This window comes from Impatiens glandulifera, chromosome 9, assembly GCF_907164915.1.
Source record: "Impatiens glandulifera chromosome 9, dImpGla2.1, whole genome shotgun sequence".
NCBI lineage: Eukaryota > Viridiplantae > Streptophyta > Magnoliopsida > Ericales > Balsaminaceae > Impatiens > Impatiens glandulifera.
Window position 1 is genome coordinate 38,778,098 of NC_061870.1, and position 25,946 is coordinate 38,804,043.

Here is a 25,946-nt window from a genome sequence, read left to right on the forward strand (position 1 = left end):
ATAAAAACTGAAAAAAAAAACTATAAATACTTAAATATCTTGAAATAAAATTTATTTTAAACAATTAAAAATATCTAAAGTTTAAATATTCAATATTTAAGTTGATTTAATAAAAACTAGTGCACTGTGGAGATATAAAAATCCAAGAAAAAAACAATATGTTAAAAATGTGATTTTATAATTTAATTCAATATTTTTTTATCTAATTATTAAAAATTATGACAAAACTTGCTTTTATCCACTCATTTTATTTAAAATTATTTTGTTATTTAATTAAACCTACCCAAAATCATATAAATTGAAAACATTCATTAAGTGAAAATAAAAATACTTTCGATAAAACAAATCTTTAAACATTAAATTTTTGATCAAACTATCAATCAAATATAAAGTTCTATTGGGTCTAATATTACTTATTATTATTTATTTATTTGAAAAAATAAAAATATTAAAAAAATTATCTAACCAGTTCATTTAAATTTTTTATATATATAATGATTTTGAATATTTAATAACCAAATTCAAGAGTGCATTTCTAAACATTATTGTTTGCATTATTAAAGCCAAGATTTCCTCTATAAAATGTTAACATTTTAACTGCTAGACCGCTTATGATTGTTGAAATAGTTTTATAATTTTGTGTATGTGTATATATTTTGGTTGAGTTGTAAGTTCTAAACATACCTATAGCATTTTTAATTTTATTTTTAACCGTTCTAAATTTATGGGCGGGTCAACCCACAATCCGACCCAAGTATCCATTTACTCTCACATATATATCCAAATTAACCACAACTCTCGACCCGGCAATCCGGACACTTTAAAAATTAAACATCATTATATATATATATATATAGATAATCAGTTTCTTTAGGTCGTTTGATTGTCATCTTTTAATCATAGCTAGAGTTTGTCTAACACTACAACAAAAAAGATCTACGGCGACGCATAAAAAGATTTCTGTCAACCATTAAAAGCGTCGCCAAAAATGTTACCGATGTTTATTCTTGCGTCGCCGAAAGCAGGGTGGGCGTAAGTTTTTACCACGCTTATTTAAACGTCGGTACAAGCGTTGCCAAAAGCAGAAGTTTTAACAACGCTTAAAAAGCGTTGGTAATAAATATTAAACGTCGCTAAAAGTCTATTTTATTTTAAAACTATTTTTTAACAATTTTTTTAAAATTATTTTATTTCTTCTTTTATTTTCGATGTTATTTTAATTTTCTTTATAAATTAAATAAAATACCAAAATTAACAAAGTCTTATATATTCAACAACCCCTTAACCAAACTTAAGAAACTATTCATACTTTTATACTTTTTAATAGAAATATGGAATATTTTTATAAAGTACTTATTTCTTTAAGCTAATACAACTTGCCACTCTTACTCTTGAGTTCTCCTTTTTTTCCGGCCTCGATAATTGAAAATTTCATCATCTCTTTCACTACACCGCACGAGCATTTGTAGGAAACCAGATCAATAAAAGGCATTTTGTTAGCCACATCTCGCTTCAAAGTAGAGAGAGGTTAGCGTGCAATGGCTTCTCCGATAGAGGCTCGCTTCCTCTACTTGTTGCTCGCTATCTACTAAATGAGCCTTCTTTGTCGCCCGACTCCTGCTTTAATCAACAATAAAATTCATTAAAATCAATTAAATGAACAACCTCTTTGTTTGAAGCTTTGCCACTTTTTCTATACTTACGGGAATGAAAGCGTCGAAAGGTGAAAAAAAGAAAAAAAGAACCCTTTATAAAAATTATGAAAAACGAAATACCTGAATTGCCTTTTTATCTTTGGACTTTGACCTAGATTCTGAAGACATTTCCTGCAAACCAAATTATTTTCCACAAAAACACAAATAATAATTCGAGTAATTAGCTCCCATGAGAGAAAAGTTCTTAAAACATTACTACATTTTATCCTTTGACAATTTGAATATGGGCAATCTTTACACTTGAGCGCACACACTAGAAAATATCTCTACAAGAATAATATCACACATAATAATGGTGCATAGTTATGTTCTAAGAGTTTAATTTACCAATTTTTTCAAAAACATCATGCTCTTGTTCACCTTTAAGCTTCGTCTTTTTCTAGAGTTGCAATACTACTGACTCCAATACCAGAAATAGCACAATTTCCCGCTCATTTCCTGCATTTCTTTAACATCATACAAAGATAGTTTTTGTAAATAATTTTTTTTTCTTATGAAATATTGACAAGCTTAGGATTACATGTGCAGATGTTATTATGTTTAGGTTTTGGTAGAGAACAGCTTGATGCAAGTTCTTGATCTGGTAACCAATCAACATATGGAGAAGCTATTAGAAAACTAACCCAATTCAATGAATTAATATATTTATATCAAGTTTTGAGAATTCATTACTTGTGCTATGGTACTAAAGTGGACTACTTATCTCTACAATCAAATCAAAAATCTTTCAAGAATTCTGAGTTGAATCACTAAAAATAACTTCTAAGAGAGGTAAGTAATCTCACTTGAGGCACTAATGAAGGCTAAAAGATCTTGTAAACCACAAAAAAATGCAACACAAGAATGCATTACTTAAAAAATCCAATAAAAACAAACAATATTTGAAGTCAGTTTTTGTTTTCTCCATGGACATCATCAAGAAGACAATTATCAATAACATGCAAACTCATGCAAACTACATGTAGTTAGTTTCTCATGTGGATCCAAATTCAGATCCAAAAATTTTAAGAGTTTCCAAATGGAAAGTAAGTGAACAAATGGTCATAGTAAGAACACTCTATTTCACCCTGAAACAAAAGTTGTACATTTAGGGTCAGGTAAATGAAAGATAAAGATAAAGATCAAAGATTCAACAAAGTTCTCTACCGATCTCAAAGGGTGACCAGATATGTTGAATGTCACAGAGCCAATAGTTCCACCTCCCTGTCGTGGATGGTGATACTTACATGAAGCCCCAAATTTGCACATGCCCGTTCTCATATAATACTGTAAAATGTAAAGAATTTGAAGTTTTTGTGATGAAGGAGAATTCCAATGAAATTGGAAGAAGAAATACTTGACAAACAGGTCAGCCTACTGCTCTTATCGGACCACTCATCATCTATTATTAACCATTTAAATCAAATTTAACCTAGTTATCCAGACTTGTCACTAACTATAAACATGGTGAAATATCAGATCAAATCATAAGAGATATTAGTTTGAAACCCTTAAATAAAACCCTAAGGGTGTGTTTGATGAGAGGGAATTGGAATTGGAATTGGAATTCTAATTCCAATTCCATGAGAATTGGCATTGAATTACAATTCAAATCCTATGTTTGGAAAAATGATAGAATTGTAATTCAATTCCAATTCCTATGTTTGGAAAAACGATAGAATTGTAATTCAATTCCAATTCCTATGTTTGTAAAATGATAGAATTGTAATTCAATTCTAATTCCAATGTTTGTAAAATAAAATATCAGTTCAAAATATTAACTTTTAAAATATGTTTTCACGTTTTTGCACATTTAATACGTTTTTGACATTTTTCACACGTTTTAACACGTTTTTTACATTTTCACACGTTTTTTACGTTTTCAAACGTTTTTCACGTTTTTCACCTGTTTTTCACGTTTTTTACACGTTTTTCACGTTTTCACGTTTTTCACACGTTTTTCACGTTTTTCACATTTTTCACACGTTTTCACACGTTTTTACGTTTTTTACACATTTTAACACGTTTTCACGTTTTTTACACATATAAACACGCTTTTCACGTTTTCACGTTTTCACGTTTTTCACGTTTTTCACGTTTTTCACGTTTTAACACGTTTTTCACGTTTTCAAACGTTTTCACGTTTTTACACGTTTTAACACGTTTTTTACGTTTCTCACACGTTTTAACAAGTTTTTCACATTTTCACAGATCTTTCATGTTTTTTACACGTTTTAACATGTTTTCACGTTTTTTACACGTTTTCACGTTTTTTCACACGTTTTCCACATTTTTGGCACATTTAACATTTTTTTGACATTTTTAATATGTTTAACATGTTTTTCACACGTTTTGATAGGTTTAAAACGTGTTAAACCTATCAAAAACTTAAAAACGTGTTAAACGTATCAAAAATGTGTTAAATGTGTCAAATAAGTGAAAAAATTGTTAAACGTGTCAAAACGTGAAAAACGTGTTAAACGTGTTAAATGTGTTTAAAATGTGTCAAACGTGTCAAAAACGTAAAAACATGTGAAACGTGTCAACAACGTGTTAAAAACGTTTTAAACGTGTTAAAAACATGAAAACGTGTCAAAAACGTGTTAAACGTTCCAAACATGTGAAAACTTGTTAAACATGCCAAAACGTGAAAAACGTGTTAAACGTGTCAAAATGTGGTAAACGTGTCAAAAACGTAAAAAAAGTGTTAAATGTGTTAAAAACGTGAAAACATGTTAAACGTGTCAAAAACGTAAAAAAATGTGTTAAATGTGTCAAAAACGTGAAAACATTTTAAACGTGTCAAAAACGTGTTAAATATGTGAAAAACTTGTTAAACATGCCAAAACGTGTTAAACGTGTCAAAAATGTGGTAAACGTGTCAAAAACGTAAAAAAATGTGTTAAATGTGTCCAAAACGTGAAAACGTGTTAAACGTGTCAAAAACGTGTTAAATATGTGAAAAACTTGTTAAACGTGCCAAAACGTGAAAAACGTGTAAAACGTGTCAAAAATGTGGTAAACGTGTCGAAAACGTAAAAAAAACGTGGTAAATGTGTCAAAAACGTGAAAACGCGTTAAACATGTCAAAAACGTAAAAAAACGTGTTAAATGTGTCAAAAACGTGAAAATGTGTTAAACGCGTCAAAAACGTGTTAAATATGTGAAAAACTTGTTAAACGTGCAAAATGTGCCAAAATATAAAAAAAACGTGTTAAACGTGTCAAAAACGTGTTAAACGTGAAAATCATGTTAAACGTGTCAAAAACATGTTAAACGTGTCAAAGACGTGAAAAACGTGTCAAAGACGTGAAAAACGTGTTAAATGTGTCAAAAACGTGTTAAACATGTCAAGGATGTGAAAAACGTGTTAAATGTGTCAAAACGTGTTAAACGTGACAAAAACGTGTTAAAACGTGAAAATCATGTTAAACGTGTCAAAAACGTGTTAAAAATGTGAAAATCCTGTTAAACGTGTCAGAAACGTATTAAACGTGTCAAAGACGTGAAAAACGTGTTAAATGTGTCAAAAACGTGTTAAACATGTCAAGGACGTGAAAAACGTGTTAAATATGTCAAAACGTGTTAAACGTGACAAAAACGTGTTAAACGTGTTAAAAAAGTGAAAATCATGTTAAACGTGTTAGACGTGTCAAGGACGTGAAAAACGTGTTAAATGTGTCAAAAACGTGTTAAACGTGCCAAAAACGTGTTAAACGTGCCAAAATATGAAAATATGTTAAACGTATAAAAAACGTGTGAAAAACGTGTAAAACGTGTTTAATGTGTGAAAAACGTGTTAAAATGTCAAAAACATGAAAAACATGTTAATTTGGAATTATAATTCCGACCTAAAAAGATAGGAATTGAGAACTATCAAATTACACTATATTGAATTCCATTGGAATTCTAATTCCAATTCCAATTCTTAATATTAAAGTGTCTAACAAACATAAGAATTGGAATTGAACCCTCCAATTCCAATTCCAGGGTTATCAAACACACCCTAAAAGATTTCATAGCATTACCAGACTTCGATCCCGGGGATGGTTGAACCGACATCAAGCACCATATCCACATAAACCAGTCCTCAAGTAGTAAATACAATCAAGCTCTTTTGGGAATTCAGGATAAGATTCAGCACCAGCCACAGAGGCTCTGCATTTTGCAAATAGAATTTCACATTACCAATTCGATCCAAATCGAGGCTAGTGCAGATGGAATTCGACAAAATTGAAGGTTCATAAACTGACTTATTACCTTCAAGACCTGTATCTTCGGCTTGAGAACTTCACTCCACCGGCGGATCAGACTGTGTACCTTCCATAGACGATGTTCGACTGTACCTCTCCATTAGAAGAATTATAAAACAGGAAATATATATATAAATATGTACTAACTATGATATATGTGTAAATCTAAATCTCCTTCTATATATGAATGGAAATACAGATGTATGAGAATGTTGGATCCGATCAAAATGGGGTCGGGAAGGAGAATAGAGAGATGAGCATTAAACAAATAGGCACAATGAAATAAACACATAGATAGATCTGAGAGAAAATAAGCGGACTAATGAACTATGATATACAAAAACATTACCATCTTTATCTTTATCGAAGAGACTGAAGGTTTCCTTGAATTCGTAGATCTGGTCATCGGTGAGCTGATCTTCCATTTGAATTGAATTGAATTTGGAGAGGGAGAATGAGAACGGGAAAGAAGAGAGTCTGAGATGAACTGGTTAGGTTAGAAAATGAAGAGTCGGAGGTAGAAAACAGAGAATGAATGGGGTATTGGGCTTTATTTTATTTTTTATTTTTATGTATACTGATTTCCTAATAATTATTGGCTTTTTTTTTCTTTTCTTTTTTATATTTGATGTATACTGATTCTTAATTTAAAAAAATATATATAAGTTAAATTCTTATTCTTAAATATAATATAATGTTTAATTTATTTACTTTTAGTTTATATTATTTTTTATTTTTTATTTAATTAAATTTAAATAATAATGAAATAAGACAGATATTAATAAAAAAAAATTAATAATACTGTAAAGAAAATTTTAAAATATGTTGTATAAAAAGTAATAATTAAATTTTACTATTAATAAAATTTTAAATTAAATTTAATTAAAAAATTAAAATAATGAGATAAAATATTTATAAATTTAAAAATAAAACATAAAAAAACATTAAAATTTAGAATACTTAAATTATAAGTTTTTTATATAAAACAAAATAAAGGGGGTGGTATAAGTATAAGGGTGACAAAAGTTTTTTTCTTTTAGTTTTTACCCACGCTTAATATGCGTTGGCATATAAGGGTTGCTGAAAGTATATTTTGTTGTAGTGTAACTTTGATTCTTGACCCTCCCACTTTTGAGATTTTAATGAAATGGTTTTAACTGTTTTCCCAAAAAAAAATATATAGAAAGAAAACGAGAGAAAACCTTAAAAGATTTTTGGCGAGAATTTTCTAGCGATGGAATCTTGAATTTCTTTCTCAAATACGTGCACATTCTCATATTCAATCAAGAATTGCGTCGAAATGAAGATTGTCGACAAGTTTGGCACAATCGGCATGTTCGGCACGGTCCGCATGTTCGGCACAATTGTTCGGTCGCGCAATTTAGTTGATTTGGTAGTCGGTTACGGGAAACATGGTCGGAGTAAATACCGTTGGCACGATCGACACGACAGTTACGTCTGGCACGTTCAGCACATCAGGAAAAATCGTCTAAGGTTTGAATAAGATCGTTTCAAGATTGTTGTTCTGACTTTAATCCCCTGTTCTAAAGTCTTATTGGAATATGGGTAAAAAGAAAACAACAAGGCAAAAGAAGTGGAGGATTTTGTTCTTAAAGGAGTCAAGGCCATAGAAGTGCATTACTTTGTTCTTAAAAGAGTCAAAGAAACTATAAAGAAGGAAATTAACAAAATAGCTGAAGAAATTATTAACGAAAAAGTGTAGGAAATCAACAAAAACCCAATTGTTGCCCAAAAACCTTTTAAAAATAATGCAGTGATCAAGGGAAAGAAATAAGGAGTTTGGATGATAGGGTATAATCAAAGGTAAAATTTATTTGGACTAAAAAACCAAATCACTAAACTCTTGATGCATGCTAAGAAATGAGAGATTGTAATCAGCAAGGAGAAAATACATAGCACAATCGTCCATTTTAACATTCATTATCTCCAAGATTGGAATTACTCAAGAAGGATGAATATGAAGTGATAGTAAAATGGTATGTTGCAACAATGAGGGAGTTTATGAATGCTCCTAAATCAAAGACCTATACTATCAGAAGTAAATCTAAATGGAAAATCAATGAAGTCTGGAAAAATAACATTGAGAAAAATGTTGAAGATCATGCATACAGAGAAAAAATCTACTTGGACAATGTACAGACAAAAATGGATGTACTGAATTCTTCTTTTGAATTTAAATTGCCTGCTATAGTAGAAGAAAATTGTGTTAGGAATGGTAAAATTTAGTGGTGGGAAACTACATAAGAAAGAATAGAGTTTCCTTCATAGTCACCAAAGAGACACTTATGAAGCAATAGGAGGAAAAAAGAATTGGAGAAAATTTCAGCGAATGTACATGATCTCTACTTTCTAAAATTTAAGAAGGGATCAAATCTGGATGAAATTCTGAAAAATTGGCATACATATATTGGATCCAACTACATGAAGTTGGAAAGATTGTCTGGAGATTTGAACCTATTAAGTAAGTCTAAAGAAATAACTTAGATATGGTTCAAACTTTGGAATATCCATGCACATGCAGCACATATGTATAATGTAGAAGCTCTTAGTCATTTTGCAGGTTTATTGGGTACGCCATTATACATGGACCCAATTACTGAAGGATGAGAGCACATATCATTTACTGGAATTAGCATTGAAGTGCATCTTAGAAGCACATTGCTGAATAGTAGGACAATAGTAGACAAAATAAAAACCTACTGTCATGGAATTCACTTAGGAGTGGAGGCATACATATGCACTTTCTGCAATACCTTCCAACATGCAAACCCAAATTATGATTTAGCTAAGGAAAAAGATCAAAAAATTTATAAAGGCTAGAAAGTAAAGATACAGGAAAATGAAACAAATGTGCCTATTATCAAAGAACAAAATGTTGTTAAAGATTAGGAAACAGAAGATAAAGAAAAAATTATGTATAAGACGAAAACAGTACGATGAAGGAGGTGGAACCTCAACTTAATCATATTGAAGAGATAGTTCAGGATTCTTAATCCAATCAAGTTGAAATGGTTGCTGATGAAAACAAAGAGGAAAATACTCAAGTTAATCAAGAGAAAGAGAGAATTTTAAGGTTGATATAGAGGAATCCAAAGTTGTTGAGGATTCCAAAACTAAAAATTCAAGTTGAGAACAACAAGGTGAAGAGCTCAGAATTCCTGAAGAATATTTTTTTTATTAAATTAGAACGGGTTCATATAAAGGAAAAAATCAAAATGAGAATAGACAGTACTCATCATCATCATCTTCACTTCACCCTCTTTCATTACAAAAGGAAGACAATCTATTGAAACATCATGTTAGTATGGAAATAAAAATTCTGATTTGAATAATTCTGATTTGATACAATTTGTAATTTTTGTTTTTTTGTATGTTTGATGATTATTAATCAGTTTCTTTAGGGTCATTTGATTGTTATCTTTTAATTATAGTTAGAATTTGTCTAGTTTTGATTCTTGACCCTCTCACTTTTGAGATTTTAATAAAATATTTTAACCGTTTTAAAAAAAAAAATATCTAACAAGAAAAACATTAATTATATTACTTAATAAATTTAATAAATATATTAAATTATTTAATTAGATAAGTGTAACTTGATATATTAAATAAAAATTATGTATATTTTGTGATTTAGATAATTAATTTGTATTTTTTTCTTTATTGTCATTCAAAATGTTTGTTCATAAAGAACTTTAATTTATTTATGTATTAATTTTTAATTTTTTATAAAAGTGACATTAAGCCTTTAAATATGCCAGATACAATTAACTAATTAAAATAAAACAAAAGAATTAAAGAACTTTATGTATGGTGTTCGATTATTAAGATTATTATATTATGTCTTCCATCCAGTTTTGAAATTGAGATTTGTCTCCCATGTATATGTAGTAATGTCTCAAATAGATAAGATAAATTTTCAAATTAATAATGTCTCCATTATTTTCATATTAATTCAACCAATTAAAATTCAAATAATTTTGATTTAGTTAAACAATGTTGAGAAGAAAAAAAAAAACTTCTAAATAAATTAACAAACAAGCTTCTGTAGAGGACTCACTCACAAGGGGGCTGTGAAGCATTAATAGAGCCGGTCGAAGCAATAGGGATGGAATGGGTGGTGGCGGCGGCCTTGTTAACAGTAGCCAATATTGCAACGAGGGACGCGTAGATGCCGTTGTTGCGATTGATAAGAGATTGATGATTGCCTTTCTCAGCAATGACTCCGTCTTTGAGCACCACAATCAAGTCCGCATCTTTGACGCTGGATAGCCTGTGAGCCACGACCACCGTCGTCCTGTCTGTCATTGTTCGATCCAACGCCTCCTGAACTAGCCTTTCTGACTCTGCGTCCAACGCGCTGGTGGCCTCGTCTAGTAGCAATATCTTCGGTGCCTTGACTATTGCTCGTGCAATCGCGATCCGTTGTTTCTGTCCACCAGACAACTGGATTCCTCTCTCCCCAACAATCGTCTCATACCCCTTTTCAACGAGAACAGTGTATTTTCGATCATGAAGGACTAAGAAAGAAATGTACGATACCAGATAAACAGGTATGTATTAACCAGGTAGTATGATACCTGTTCTAAACCACTGATGAATTCGTGGGCATTAGCCAACAGAGCTGCTTCCATAACATCAGTTTCTGAAACATGGGCGTTCTGTGAACATCCGTAGGCGATGTTGTATCGTATGGTTTGATTGAACAAGAGAGGCTCTTGGCTCACCAATCCCATCTGCTGCCTTAGCCACTTTAGATTCAGCTGTTGAATATCCACCATGTCTACCAATATCTTCCCAGAATTAGGCTCATAAAACCTCTGCAATAGATGTATTATTGTCGATTTCCCACTCCCACTTTCTCCAACCAAAGCCACTGTCTAATTAATAATCAACAACATCCATCATTATTATTATTATTATTATTATTATTATTTATTTCTCAGGATCGATTCATCTCATCACTAGTTAGTTACTTTAGATTCTTTTATTGTGTTACCTTGCCTGGTTGAATGGTCAAACAAACATCTCTTAGAACTTGAGTGTCAGGCCTTGTGGGATACCTAAAGCAGACATTCCGAAGCTCTATCTCTCCATTCACTTCATCCAATGTTGTTCCTGATGATTCATAGCTGGAATCTATCTTTGATTTTTGGTCTAGGATGGCGAACACAGATGCTGCTGCAATCTTGGCTCTACTTGTATCAGGACTGAAAGCCAATGATTGGGACACCCCAATTGTAGCCATACTCAGCCCAAAGAATACCTGCAGGCCACAGATAAGGGAGAGAAATATAAATATATATATATCAGAAAGTAGTAGTAAGTATATTAGAAGGAAAGATTGGATCAGTCGACAGACCCGAAAAACTTCAGGAAATGATATGTTGCCAGAACGAATGAGTTTGGATCCTGCATAAAAGCTGATAGCATAAACCAGAAATAGGAGGAACAATGAGAAACCATAACCTGCCCCGCTGATTACCCCTTGCTTAATTCCTGCCTTAATTGGAGCTTCACATTTCTTACTGTACATCTCATTCACCTTCTCTTCCGCACAGAATGAAGCAACTGTTCTTATATTTGCAACAGCATCACTCGCAACTTGAGTGGCTTCTTCATATAGTTTCTGCATCATCATTGATTCATGTATGCACCCTTTTCATTTCATCATTTTATTTATTTATTTATTTATTATCTAACAACTATCTAGCTCACCTTTGCATCAGCACTAAAACCGCCTATGAACTTGACCTGAAGGTAACCATTGGCAGCCATTAGAGGTACCATTGCAAGAATAATAAGAGCCAAAAGCCAATTTGCCTGAAATGCAATGGCCACTCCAGAGATTGCAGTTGCAGCATTCTGAAGAATCAAAGCCAGGGTGTCTCCCACCAACGCTCTCAGAAGAGCGGCGTCTGTGGAAAGTCTTGCTCCAATGGCCCCGGTGGAGTGTTGTTGCTGATCGAACCAGCTCATTTCCATGTGGACCACCCTCTTGAAACACATGGACCGTACTCTTTGTATTAGCCTACATCCAGCCAACCCAAATAAGTATGACCTTAATGGCATTGCCACTAGAGTTGCTATGCTAAGAATAGCAAACATCAAAGCCCAGAATCTCGACTCTCTCCTCAGCTCATGGGGTGGCTCATAGAACGTTTTTATCATGTAGGATAGAAGTGCTCCATAAACTGGCATGACTAACCCACTCAACACTGCAGCTACCGAACCCATTATCAGAACTGGTAGCTCTGGCTTGTTCAGGTAAACAAGACGACAGAGTGGGACTACAAAGTTTTTGTTATTGTTGTTGTTTTCAGCCTCTTCTTCTGGGGATTCTTCTTCAACTGTTGTTGTTTTTGCTGTTGTTGTTGCTGACGACCAATGCTTGCTTATTCTAGAACATGCACCTCCTAGATTTGAGTTGCTTAGAGAATTCAATGTGATCTCTTTTGCTATGCCTTGAACATTTTTTTCTGATTTGTTACTGACCATTTGCTCTTGCAATCGTATAAGCTGGGAGTAGGCTCCATTGGGATCTTGTACTAGTTCAGCATGCGAACCTTATAAAAGAAGGAATATGAATATGAACATGAACAAAAATTGAATAGAGATATATTGAGTGAGAAGAACCAACCAACCATTCTCAACAATCTTTCCTTGGTGGATGACAGCGATCATGTCTGCATTATTTACAGTGGTCAAGCGGTGGGCCACAACGAGTGTGGTTCGGTTGACCATAACCCGATCCAGCGCCTGCTGCAAAACCCTCTCAGACTCGGCATCAAGAGCACTGGTGGCTTCATCCAACAGTAGAATTCTAGGGTCTTTGAGAATGGCTCTAGCGACAGCAATTCTCTGTTTCTGCCCCCCGGACAGTTGCATTCCATGTTCTCCGACCATTGTTTCAAGTCCCTAGCAAATACTTGAATAGAAGATCAATAATAAATAAATCTCTACTTATATGTACCAAGATTAATTATTATTACCTGTGGCAGTTTATGTATGAAGTTGGAGATATTGGCAAGCTGAGTGGCGGTTGTTATCTCGTTGATTGTGGCGTCATTCTTTCCATAGGCGATATTGTCTTTGATGGTGGTGGAAAATAAGACGGGCTCTTGGCTAACAACACCCATCTTTTGTCTTATCCATTGCAACTGAAAGTCTTTGAGATTGACACCGTCTATTAGAATGTGACCGGATAGTGGATCGTAGAACCTTAACAACAAGCTAATTACGGTGGATTTTCCACTCCCACTTTGGCCAACTAAAGCCATAGTAGCACCGCTGGGTATAGAAAGAGAGAGGCCACTGAGTACGGGGCGGTCATCTGATCTGGTTGGATAAGAGAAGTAGAGGTCCCTGAGTTGTATGTGACCACGTAGGTCGCTATCCAACAAAACCTTTCCTTTCTTATCGTAAGGGTTGATCAATATCATGTCATGATGTGGTGAATCTGTATTATTAGTATTGATCGACATGGTGTCCAACATTTTGAAGGCTGCAACTTTTCCAGAGGCAAATGCGCTCATGCAGGGTGATGCCTGTCCCAAGGAACTGAGATCACAATTCACATGCAAATTGCAATGGATATTATTAACACAACAGCCTAGTAAGTAAGTATTAAGTATTACTGTAGTAGATTAGTAGTAAGTAGATATACTCACTAGGAACCCGCTAAGACAGCAGCTACTACATTGATTACATCTCCTCCTGTGTAGCCGCCTCTGCCTCCATGTAGTATTAATGTACCACCATACCATACTGCCATAGCATAAGTGCAGAACAATACAAACATAAACAAACCAGATCCGAACCCTGCAGCCAACCCTGCTTGCACTCCTGATCTATATGCTATAACCAGTGTCTTGTCATATTTCTCTATAGCTCTTCCCTCTCCATTAAAAGATGCAACCTGTAGACATAATTCATTCATTCATTCTTAATTATTTACACCACCAGCAACATTTTTAATTAGCCACTAATTGATTGCATCATGATCCTATATATATAAATGTATATTTATACAGTTCTTATTGACGCAATTGTCTCTTCAACAAGAATTGCTGCTTCAGTATAAGCATCCTGGCTACGCGATGTTAGCTTTGATATGACAATGGTCATGGTGCCAGCAGAGATGACGAGCAGGGGAATTGAAGAGAGCAAGACAAGTGTGAGAAGCCATCCCTTTATTAGAGCTATAATGAAGCCGCCCACGAATGTAGCCACAAGCTGTATGAATTTACCCACCTGCAGCACAACCAGGTTAGTTGTAGGAGTTGTTGTAATTGGAATGGAATTATAAGGAGAATAAGAACAAGATCAATTCAATTCAATTTTGGCGCATAACTATGTTTGTTTGTTTGTTTGTTTGTTTATATAACCTTTTCACCAATAGCATCCTGAATGAGAAATGTATCTCCTGAAATCCTCCCCATAATTTCTCCACTACTTGTTTCCTTGTCAAAATACCCAATTTCTTGTCCTAAGATGCTTCTCAAGTATAAGCAACGAATACGCGCAGACTGTCTTTCGCCGGTCACCATCCAACATACAACCTCTGCATGAGAAAGATAATATTAGTAATAATAATAATTGTACTGTTTTGTTTTGTTTATAATTAGAATTAGTTGGTGTTTGCAAGAAATAATACGCAAAAATGCAGCAATTCCACATCCCACTGCCAAGTAAACATACTTGAGAGATACCTGAGAGAGTAAGAGCTTATAATGAATTAGATGATGAATTGCATACGGTGTGAAATTGTTTGTGAAGAAGAAGAAGACCTTGGAAACATTTTGGACAAGTTGTTGCGTTGTGGCTGTTTGGCTGCCAAAGGTATCTACGAGTTCACCCAATAGGACTGCTGTTAGAGGCATGCAGATTCCATTGCCAATTGCACCCACTGTCCCCGCTAGCATTAGGATGTAATCAACACCATCTGCGAAACTGAATAGCTTCTGAAATGGAACCGACTTCGTTTTCTCAGTCTGTCTCGCTCTCTCTCTCCCCCACCCCTTCATTAATCGATTGAGTTAAACTGATCAATGGGCATGCACGGTGCACCAAATTAGTCCTCCTCAAACATATTCTATTACATATGAAGCATTCATTTAATAACACAATCCATCACCCTCGAATGATGTATTCTATTATTACATATGATGAAATTGATGTTTACATTTTCTTTCTTTTCTTGAAATTATTGAAGTCAGGACCATACTTGCCATTTTATATGCAAATTACTTAACTTATTTCTTCTTTTATTACATAATAATAATTTCTCTGAATTGTTTTTAAACATATTTTAGGTTGATTTGAATGATCAAAAGTTTCTCAATTGTGAGTCAACAAAAATCTGCTAATCAAAAGAGGGCCAACGGATAAACAAATGAATCAAAGCTAGCCATCATGCAAGTTTTGGTGAGCCCCCTTAGATCTTGCAAGTCCACTATGTCACCTTACAAAAAAAAAAGTCCATTGATTCCTCTAAGTTGAAACATCAAACAAATACACATAGAGAATAGAGAAGCTAATTCCCAAAAACTAATTAACGGTTCAAAGTAACATCTTCTTGAAAACTGTAATGCTAATATAAACTTTTGGATGCTACTCATCACCCAATGGGTTCAAGTTCAAATCTCAAAGAAATATCATATTAAAGTGAGAAATTATTATGATAAGTTATATTGTGTGTTAGTTTAATTATTTTATATGGATTAGTTGATGGGCACAAAAATCCTTAATTATTACAAATAAATAAATAAACTTTTGGATGGTTAACAAAATTAAGCAAATAAACTAGTACAATAAAATGCAAAATTCATTTTTTATTTATATTGTCTCCCCTATTCAAAATTAAGATGTTGACATGAAATAAAAAGAAATGGTGTTTGTTTTAATTAAGACAAAATGTTACATAAAATATCAATACCAATAATAATATTATTTATATTACCGATATGACCCTAGCAATTTGTAATGCCAAAATATGCAGCTTAGCGCGCAGTTGTACTTTAATAAATAAAACATATTTCCCGACCATAATCCATTGTTTTAATTAGTTTTTAACTTCATTGTTTTAATTAGTTTTTAATCATGACAGTCAAATAACCTGTAATTTGTTGAGTCTAAAGTTTTTTTTTTAACCTGGGTTTTATTTGGGGTAGCTAGACCGTTTTAAATGAGAGGTTCTTAAGTAGGAATTTAAAATGAAATTTTGGATTTTTAGTTATTACTAGCATATATCTCATGCATTTACACGAGTAATAATATAAAAAAACGTGAAAAAAATATTACGGTAAAAATGTGATAACATTATTTATTTTATTTTTCACCGTTTTAAGTTTATGGGCGGGTCAACTCACAATCCGACTCAAGTATCCATTTACTCTCACATTGCAGAACGATCTCTAAAACAATTGATACAGTTTGATTCCTCAACTCAATTAGTTTGACCTCTAGAGTCTACTTCTTCCCCATATTATGTAAAGACTACCATTAAAGTAGTTCAGACGAGACTTACTATATACATATGAGTTATGTCCCCTGTCTTTATAAATATGACAGAATTTTTTTCATTATTGCTCACTAAAGAGTCAAAAGAGAATTATGAAAAACTATTGATGAACTACCGCGTTCATCAAATTTGGTGTTGAATTTAAAATATAAAGTTTTATTAGCCTAGTTGGTTAAAATATTGTATTTGTTTTGTTATGTTGCAAGTTCGAACCATACCTATAGCATTTTTAATTTTATTTTTAATCGTTTTAAGTGTATAAGCGAGTCAACCCACAATCTGACTCAAATATCCATTTACTCTCACATATATATCCAAATTAACCACAGTTCTCGACCTGGCAATCCGGACACTTTAAAAATTAAGCATCATTATATATATATATATATTAGTTAGTTAAAAAATTGAACTTATATTGTTAAAAGCGTTCATCAATTTGGTGTTGAATTTAAAATATAAAGTGTTATTATCTTAGTTGGTTAAAGGGTTGTTCTTATTTTGTTAGGTTGCAAGTTCGAATCATACCTATAGTATTTTTAATTTTATTTTTAACCGTTTTAAGTTTATGAACGGGTTAACCCACAATACGACCCGAGTATCCATTTACTCTCATATATATATCCAACCAAACAAGGCCTAAGAAAAGACTATATAAAAAGAATAAAAAAAATAAAATACTAATTTCATTAAAAGAATAATAAAAATAAAAATAAAAGATAAAGTGGATGAGTATTTAATAATAAGTTATGAAACAACAGTCAATATAAGAGAAAGAATGTCAATTTTATCATTTAACTATAACAGAATATTCATGTATATCACTGAACTATTTTTTGTTCGTTCATACCACTATAGTTGAGTTTAATGTTCATCTATGTCACTACTGGACAAAAACATTCAAATCCGTTAAATTTTTCGTTAAATGATGACACGAGTGATTGGCATATCATTTTTATAAAATTAATATATATTATATATTTATTTTTATTCACTATTTCTAAATAATAAACTTAATTTATATTTTCAAAGGCATTAATCAAATAAATTATACATTTTGAGAAACATTAACAATAATTCATTTTTTTTAATTAATATATTTTCAACATTTATTTTTATTAACATTTCTAAATAATAAAATCCGATAATAAAAATAAATGTTGAAAAATATTAATTAAATAAAAAGTAAATTATTGTTAGTCTCTCAAAATGTTTATATTTTTTGGTTAATGCCTATGAAAATATAAAAATTTTATTATTTAAAAATTATGAATAAAAATAAAATATAATATATATATTAATTTTAAAAAAATGACATGTCAATCACATGTGTCATCATTTAACGACAGTGATATAGATGAACATTAAGTTCAACTACAGTTGTATGAACAAACAAAAATTAGTTCAGTGATATACGTGAATATTCCGCTATAGTTTAATGATAAAATCTACATTTCTCCTTCAATATAAGACGTCATATAAAATATAAAAAAATATACATATTAATCGGACCCACACTCATATACATAAGCATTGATTTCCTCTCAATTCTCATGAAAGTTCATATAAAAAAATAAAAATAAAAAATAGACAGTATTTATCCATTTCTTCAGTTTATCTCTCTTTTATTGCAAGAGTAGGGGAAGGAAAAGAGGAAGGATAAAGGGAGGAGGAAAACAACCTGTTGAATTATCAGGTTGGTATGGAAATAAAAATCATGATTAAGATAATTATGATTTAATAAAATTTGTAATTTCTGTTTGTAGTCTTTATTTTTCGTATGTTTGATTGCTACTAATTAGATTTTTAGAGTCGTTTGATTGTTATTTTTAGTGATAACTAGGGTTTGTTTAGTTTTGATTATTGACTCTCTCATTTTATGGATTTTAATAAATTGTTTTAACCGGTTCCTAAAAAAATATATATATATAATAATAATAATAATAATAATAATAATAATAATAATAAATAAATAAATAAATAAATAAATAAATCAAATGACAATCAAGTGAATCAACAACCCAAATCTTCGGGTGTCATTAATTTAGCTTTAGTGATGTTTGAAACCAAAGCTAAGGGTATTTCTTTTTTGTTTACCTTCCCAATATAAAAAAACAGCCCAAATCAGAAATTGTTTTTTAAATAATCAGGTAGCATTAAAATCATTGTTTTTGAAGTTAAATCTGAAGTTGCTTCAGATGTTATGCCCAAGGCAAAGGCTTCTATTTGTTGGTTGTTATCCTCAGGCCTCTTGTCTGTTGAAGAATTACCTTATTTTGTCATTTGGAAATAGCTAACAAATGCATGTTTAACGTATTGTATTATAAAAATTACTCGATAAGGTGAGTGTTGAGCTATGTTGCACGGGTATCGTATCGGATACGGGTACGCCGATACGAAAAAATTTGAAAATAAATGATACGATACGTTTAGGATACGGCAAATTATATATATAATATTTATATAAATTTAATATTAAAATAAATAAAAATAGAAACTCATTCATTTTTCATAAATATCCATTACAATTCAAAAACAATACACATAGTTAATTATTATTAAACTATTACAAATCATCCAAATTAGTTTAATCAACGACATTGACTTCATCCGTAAATAAAATTACCTCAAATTCAGGTTCATCAAGAGACAAATTTGTTATTTAGAAGATAGAAACACCCTCCATGTCCATAGAATCAAATGCATCCGCTCCAACATCCCACATCTTATTTTCTCATTCTTTATATTGTGAAGTCCTCCTAGATAATTTTCTCATTCCTTATATTATGAAGTCCTCCTAAATAAAAGACGAAGATTGTAGTGAATATACACCAAATTTTTTTCTCTTTGTGGAGTTATCTTGTTCACCAAATTTTTTTCTCTTTGTGGAGTTATCTTGTTCATTTTGAATGAGTCTGCTGAGTAATCAGATTGTTGTCTGTGTATCTGGAAGAAGCCTTTTGATGAAAGAGGGCCCGAATACAAAATCTAGCACATATTGTAAAGGAAGGTGAGCAAAGAAAAAGAGCATGGCGGCTTGATCAGTCTTGTGATAGTACAATTCTTTTGATGAGATCGGTTTTATTCCTTTGAGGCCAATTTACATTTTTGTGGTCATACAATCTTTTTGTAACAAATGACCAGTTGATCAAAATCAAGATAATATTAATCTTTTTGTAATATATAACTGAAACAATATTTTGGTGTTGACACTAACATGATTGATTTCACCACATATATCATTCATTGAGAGTGAGACCACCTATATTTATAAATATATAACATTGTTTCAAACAACAAGCACTGGTAGATTGACTAATAAAAACACAATCTTGTGCAACACAATTGACTAATAAAAACACAATCTTGTGCAACACTGATAAAACATAGTTGAATCTATGTAAGCCAAAATAAGATGATGGACCACAAAGATTGCAATTGCCCATGCCAACATCAACAAACAAGAGACAAATATTGCAATTGCATAATTCTTGTTTGTTTGCTCAGACAAAGAAGAAAAAAAAGGTAGAGGTTAAAACAGACAAAGGACCCCAAAGTCATATGTGAGAGTGATATCCACAACAAACAAACAATGTAACCTCTCTTTATAAGCAGACGACATTTAACATGTAAGAAAAAGTTAGTTTCTTCTTTGCTTTGCTCGTTTTCTAGAGTGTTTGCCCCTTATTTTCCATTTGTCAACTACAGCAGGCCTATTATGTCCTTCTATCTCTTGCACTTTGCGCTTCCTGCAAAAGTTTATAATAGCATTGTTTTTTATTAATTTTATCAAAGGGTAAGGGGTTTAGAAAATAGCATTGTTGAACAAAAAACCCCCTACACCGCTTCTTCTCAGTAGCCTTGGGATATCTAATAATTTTGATTACCTGTAATCGCCAAGGGAAGGATCAGAAAGCAGCTCATCAGCAATAGTTGTTTTCCTTTCCTTCTTCGTAAGCCTGCCTGTAAAGAATTCTGAGGATGATTCTATTACTGTGCCCACCTATACATAATAATGATGACGACACTCAGATAAATTATTAATACAATACTAGAATTGTGATGGATAATCCATATACTTCAGCTGGAAAATGACCTGGAAATACTTGGGAAGTGTCTTTGATCTTGAATCACCCTTTTTATAGTGCCTCTTTGGATCCATAACACCCCTTAACTGCAACAATAAGGAATTAGAGACAATCCTCCTTCTAAAAACAAGAGAACAACCAAGAAAATAAATGTCTTCATCATTCTTTCTTTTAAGTCTCACAGAATGAATGAGCATATAAACAAATGATACAGATTAGTATTGCACCTTACCATAGGCAGCTACTCTTGTTTTTGGGTAATCTTAGTAATTTGATGGAAGGTCACTACCCACCATCTTTCTATTGCTAGGGAAAGCCATCAGACTAATAGGTGCTGACAACTCAGATGACTGGAATCTATGTATGTTTGGATGAAATACAATAATCTGTACAATTCTAATCTCATTTGCATTCTCTAGTTATGTAATACTCTTAGAGCATAAAAGGTATTTTTTTTTTCTTTTTGTTATTCTTCTTCAAAATAAAATATAATCCAAAATCAATGTGAAATATACCATGTCACACAAAAGAGACTAGGCTTAATATGTTCATTGCTTGTATTAACTTAGTTTGAGAAAATAATTATTAGGTTCATCACTTAATTCATCCAGAAAAGTGTGGTAAATGCCTTCAGTTAAAGGGACACTTAATATGCTGAATCTGATTTTATTAACCGAATTCAGGCAGGGAAATTGTTTATTATTATTGGATAGTAGAAAAAGCTGGTGGGAGGAAGCATAACTGAAGAAATACAAAATATTCAAACTAACTAAGATAAGCGTAGAAACTTGAGAGACAAAAATAATCAATCGAGAAGACATATTTCACCCACACAAACCTTCAATAGCTGAAGATCCTTCTTCAACTCAGGGGTGACTGTCGGAGCAGGCATGTCAAACCTGCAATGACACACAACCATATATACATATATTATCATCAAGGAAATATACAAGTAAATATGTGACTGAGAAGCTTCGATTTTAGTGTAAGAACATATGTATGTACCAACTCTTTCCAGCAGTGTCCTTAACTTGTTTGCGCATCAATTTGTTTATCTGCTTGGGATTGTTAGGCGGGACAAACAGTCCATCAATAAGTTGGCTGCTGCTGGGTTTATACAAAACACTGCTTGGCCTATCGAATATCCCAACTGTTGTGGTTGAAGATAAGAACGAAGGTAGTTTTGGGTCCCACGAGAGGCCAATTATTGGTCCTTTTTCGGACATTCTGAGATAGAGCGGAGATCGCAAGAAAAGAGCCGATAAAGAAGATGATCCCGTCGATGATCGAAGATAAAGAAGAAGAAGAAGAGAGAGAAGATCGCGGCCAAATACTTGAACGTTCTTTCGGAATAATAAAAAGAAGGAAGCCCTAGTACAATTATTTTGGGATAAAAGATCAATTGTACCCTTAATCTATTAATACTTGAAATTCTTAACCCTGAACTTTCCGAATGTGGTGAAATTGTTTTTAAGTTAGTACTATTGTGATTTTTACCTTTTTTTTTTTTTATTATGTCTTTTTTTTTTGCTAGAAGCAAATGAGTAACATAATTTGAGGAAATTATTTTATTCTCTTAATCTCTATATATTACTAGAGTGGTTAATTTTGATTATTTTTTATATCTAGTTCATATTTTTTTTTTTGGGAAAAAAAACGACTTAGCATTATTTCATTAAAAATTCTCAAAAACGGGAAAAAACCCCAAAGTTTAAGAGATCATTCTAGACAGGCCTAGAATAATTTTGAAGTCGTAACATTCTGAATAAAAGCTAAAAAGCTAAAAACGTAAATGAATTATCTGTTTACAATGCTTTCAATTCTAGTGAGTTTAAAAAACGGTAAACTTCAGTTCCTGCAGATATTTCAGTTTTGCTCCGTGCTTGGAATTCCTCTACACGTTCTCGCGAGGGCGTTGCAATCCGATACAATATCTTTCCATAACTCGTCAACGCTCCTGCGAGTTCTACCATATACCCTTGCATTCCGTTCTTGCCAAATATTATACACCACTGCTCCAAAGCCGCACTTGAACACGCTTGTTGCAAATCTATTTCCCTTGGCTTTGAGTAGTATTGCTTCTTTGATTTCATTTCATTCGCTCGGGAAACTAATCAGCTACAGGCTTTTATAGAATCTGTCCTAAAGCTCCAAAGCAATACAGTAGTTCATGAATAGGTGATCTATGGTTTCTTCATTTCCTATGCATAGAAGACAGCTCGCGTCCAAGATGCTCATATACTTGCTGATACGATCACGAGTGCTGAGTCTTTCCCAGAATGCGAGCCATATGATGAACTGGTGTCGAAGGATAATCTTCGTTGACCATACAAGAGAAGTTCATTCTACTTTCTACGCTTTTTTCCGGATTACCTCCCATATTTTCTCCAATACCAGTTTCCCATTGTCCTCAGCTTTTCATTCATGAACATTCGGTATATCGTGTAGTTGTATGTTACTTATATGATCAAGTATCATCTTTCCTTCTGAAATTCTTCTCAAGATCAAGTTCCAATTCCCGTCTTTGATGTCTCTGATTTTCTTTTTTGCGCAGTCCCTTCTGATACAGGTATTTTGAAACTCCTCATTGTCGATGATAGGCTGGTTTTCGAACCAGAGGTCGTGCCAGAATAGAGTGCATTTCCCGTCCCCTAGTCGGATGTCATAAAGATCTGCAATACCGTTTCTTAGTTTAAGAATCTTTTTCAAAGACCAGCTCATACCTTCGTGAATTTTGCAGGTCCAGATGCTGGTTTCGTGTTTCATAAACCTCGTATGCACCTATAACATCAGTATCTGAAACATGGGTGTTCTGTGAACATCCATAGGCGATGTTGTATCGTATGGTTTGATTGAACAAGAGAGGCTCCTGGCTCACCAATCCCATCTGCTGCCTTAGCCACTTTAGATTCAGTTGTTGAATATCCACCATGTCTACCAATATCTTCCCAGAATTAGGCTCATAAAACCTCTGCAAGCAATAGATGTATTATTGTCTATTTCCCACTCCCACTTTCTCCAACCAAAGCCACTGTCTAATTAATAATCAACAACATCCATCATTATTATTTATTTCTCAGTATGGATTCATCTCATCACTAGTTAGTTACTTTAGATTATTTTTTTGTGTTACCTTGCCTGATTCAATGGTCAAACAAACATCTCTTAGAAGTTGAGTGTCAGGCCTTGTGGATACCTAAAGCAGACATTCCGAAGCTCAATCTTTCCATTCACCTCACCCAGTGTTGTTCCTGATGATTCATAGCTGGAATCTATCTTTGATTTTTGGTCTAGGATGGCAAACACAGATGCTGCTGCAATCTTGGCTCTACTTGTATCAGGACTGAAAGCCAATGATTGGGACACCCCAATTGTAGCCATACTCAGCCCAAAGAATACCTGATGGCCATAGACAAGGGAGAGAAATATAAATATATATATATATATATATCAGAAAGTAGTAGTAATTATATTAGAAGGAAATGACTAGATCAGTCGACAGACCCGAAAAACTTAAGGAGATGATATGTTGCCAGAACGAATGAGTTTGGATCATGCATAAAAGCTGATAGCATAAACCAGAAATAGGAGGAACAATGAGAAACCATAACTTGCCCTGCTGATTACCCCTTGCTTAATTCCTGCCTTAATTGGAGCTTCACATTTTTTACTGTACATCTCATTCACTTTCTCTTTCGCACAGAATGAAGCAACTGTTCTTACATTTGCAATAGCATCACTCACAACTTTAGTGGCTTCTTCATATAGTTTCTGCATCATCATTGATTCATGTATGCACCCTTTTCATTTCATCATTTTATTTTGTTAATTTATTTATTATCTAACAACTATCTAACTCACCTTTGCATCAGCACTAAAACCGCTTTATGAACTTGACCTGAAGGTAACCATTGGAAGCCATAGAAGAAGAGGCAAAACCATGACTAAATATTTGCCCATTTAGGCATTCATGGATATATCCGTATATTTGTCCATTTTGGGGAAGTTTATCTATAAATATGTCCTTTTCCCTATACTTAATATGCATGTACTTATAAACTTGCCTCTTTGTAGGTATTTGGAACCAACATATGAGGACTCCCTTAATTTAATTGCCCGATTGCCAGCTGTTGTACATTGAATTATGAGTATAATATAATGTTTGGCATATATAATTAGCTAAATCAGATCTAATTAATAAAATTAGACATACAATTATTAATTGTAATTCGTTAATTATATAATAATGGACAAATGCATCTGGATGTCTTTTATTGTGTTTTATTATTTATATAATAAATATTAGACATACAAGAGTATTCTTATATTATTAATTAATTACACACTTAACCAATTAGGTGCTTAATTTATTAATACAAAATAGAACTTTTCAAAATGAATAGTAATTAGACTTATGTTTGACCTAATAACTTGTAAAGAATAAAGTCCTGTTTATCATACTCATAAGAATAAAGTCTTGTTTATCATACTCGTAAGTCTGCATTATCCCAATTATGTAAATCTGCATATCAGATTATAAGAGAAGATGCAGTACTTTTTAATAAAACAGAGATTACGTACCCGCCATTTCTTGAGCCTGTCAACGGAAGCATCATTTGTCCAGTAGATATCGAAAGGACTACACGTCGTTTCCTTGTGATCCTTCTCGTGAAAATAAGCGGTGTTCCCAGCCTCAAAGTCGTCCAGGTACCCATTCTGTATTCTATTCCTATTTGAGTTATTTACAGTTTGCTAGTATCGTGAACTGGTGGGTCACAACAAGATCTGCTGTTCGAAATTGTTATGGTAGTCATTTATGGTGGAATTTTTTATCCACTGTCTAGTGAGGATGCTGAAGGAAGAGCTGCAACTTCTACAGGAGCCTGGATCGATCATATGTTGGTGAATTTGTCAAAGTCATAGGGAAATGTAAAGTCCTTGTGAAGGCAAGTCTCGACTTTCTATTTACTTCATTATATAGTTCTATTTCCACTTGATAGGATGAGTTTGATATATATCCACATTGATATCTCATCCTGGATTCCACTAGACATAAGGTTTTTTTATCTGTTCTCTCTTTTGAAGCTACAATGTATTGAGGATTCTTCAGAAGTTGTTCTTGTTGAGTTATGGAGCCTACACTTATAATAAACTCTACATTGTTAATTAGAGTTTATTGGGTTTATCTTTTTTTGGTTTTGAGCTTGAGCCTGACCAAAGTTATTTAGGTTTATTACCTGAATGTTTACCCTATAAATATGTGATTATTAAGGGTTTACATTAGATAGACAGAATTCTAGAGAGATAAAGTGTGAGGCAAAAACTCTGTATTCCTTTTTCTTCATAGTAAATCTAGTGGTGACTGAAGTGGATG

At 32.7% G+C, this 25,946-nt stretch overlaps 1 protein-coding gene, 1 long non-coding RNA gene and 1 pseudogene across 5 annotated transcripts; all 3 read right to left on the reverse strand.

Annotated features, from left to right (window-relative positions):
- Positions 1–1,284: 1,284 nt before the first annotated feature.
- On the reverse strand, positions 1,285–6,470 carry LOC124915719. 4 transcript variants are annotated; one of them, XR_007096872.1, is made up of 6 exons: positions 6,297–6,470; positions 5,955–6,034; positions 5,723–5,852; positions 2,862–2,981; positions 1,776–1,826; positions 1,285–1,617 (listed from the first exon to the last, which is right to left on the reverse strand). It is a non-coding gene; the product is annotated as an uncharacterized LOC124915719 (long non-coding RNA). The 4 variants fall into 4 exon arrangements; XR_007096875.1 differs by having other exon boundaries at positions 1,285–1,620; XR_007096873.1 differs by lacking the exons at positions 1,285–1,617; positions 1,776–1,826 and adding an exon at positions 1,833–2,161.
- A 3,551-nt stretch (positions 6,471–10,021) lies between these two features.
- Positions 10,022–14,991, reverse strand: LOC124916461 (annotated as a pseudogene).
- A 4,946-nt stretch (positions 14,992–19,937) lies between these two features.
- Positions 19,938–21,913, reverse strand: LOC124913882 (rRNA-processing protein fcf2-like). Its single transcript, XM_047454313.1, has 5 exons — positions 21,578–21,913; positions 21,411–21,471; positions 20,581–20,658; positions 20,372–20,487; positions 19,938–20,233 (listed from the first exon to the last, which is right to left on the reverse strand). The coding sequence occupies exons 1-5, from the start codon at positions 21,796–21,798 to the stop codon at positions 20,125–20,127; spliced, it is 585 nt and encodes a 194-aa protein (XP_047310269.1). The 5' UTR covers positions 21,799–21,913; the 3' UTR covers positions 19,938–20,124.
- Positions 21,914–25,946: the final 4,033 nt, after the last annotated feature.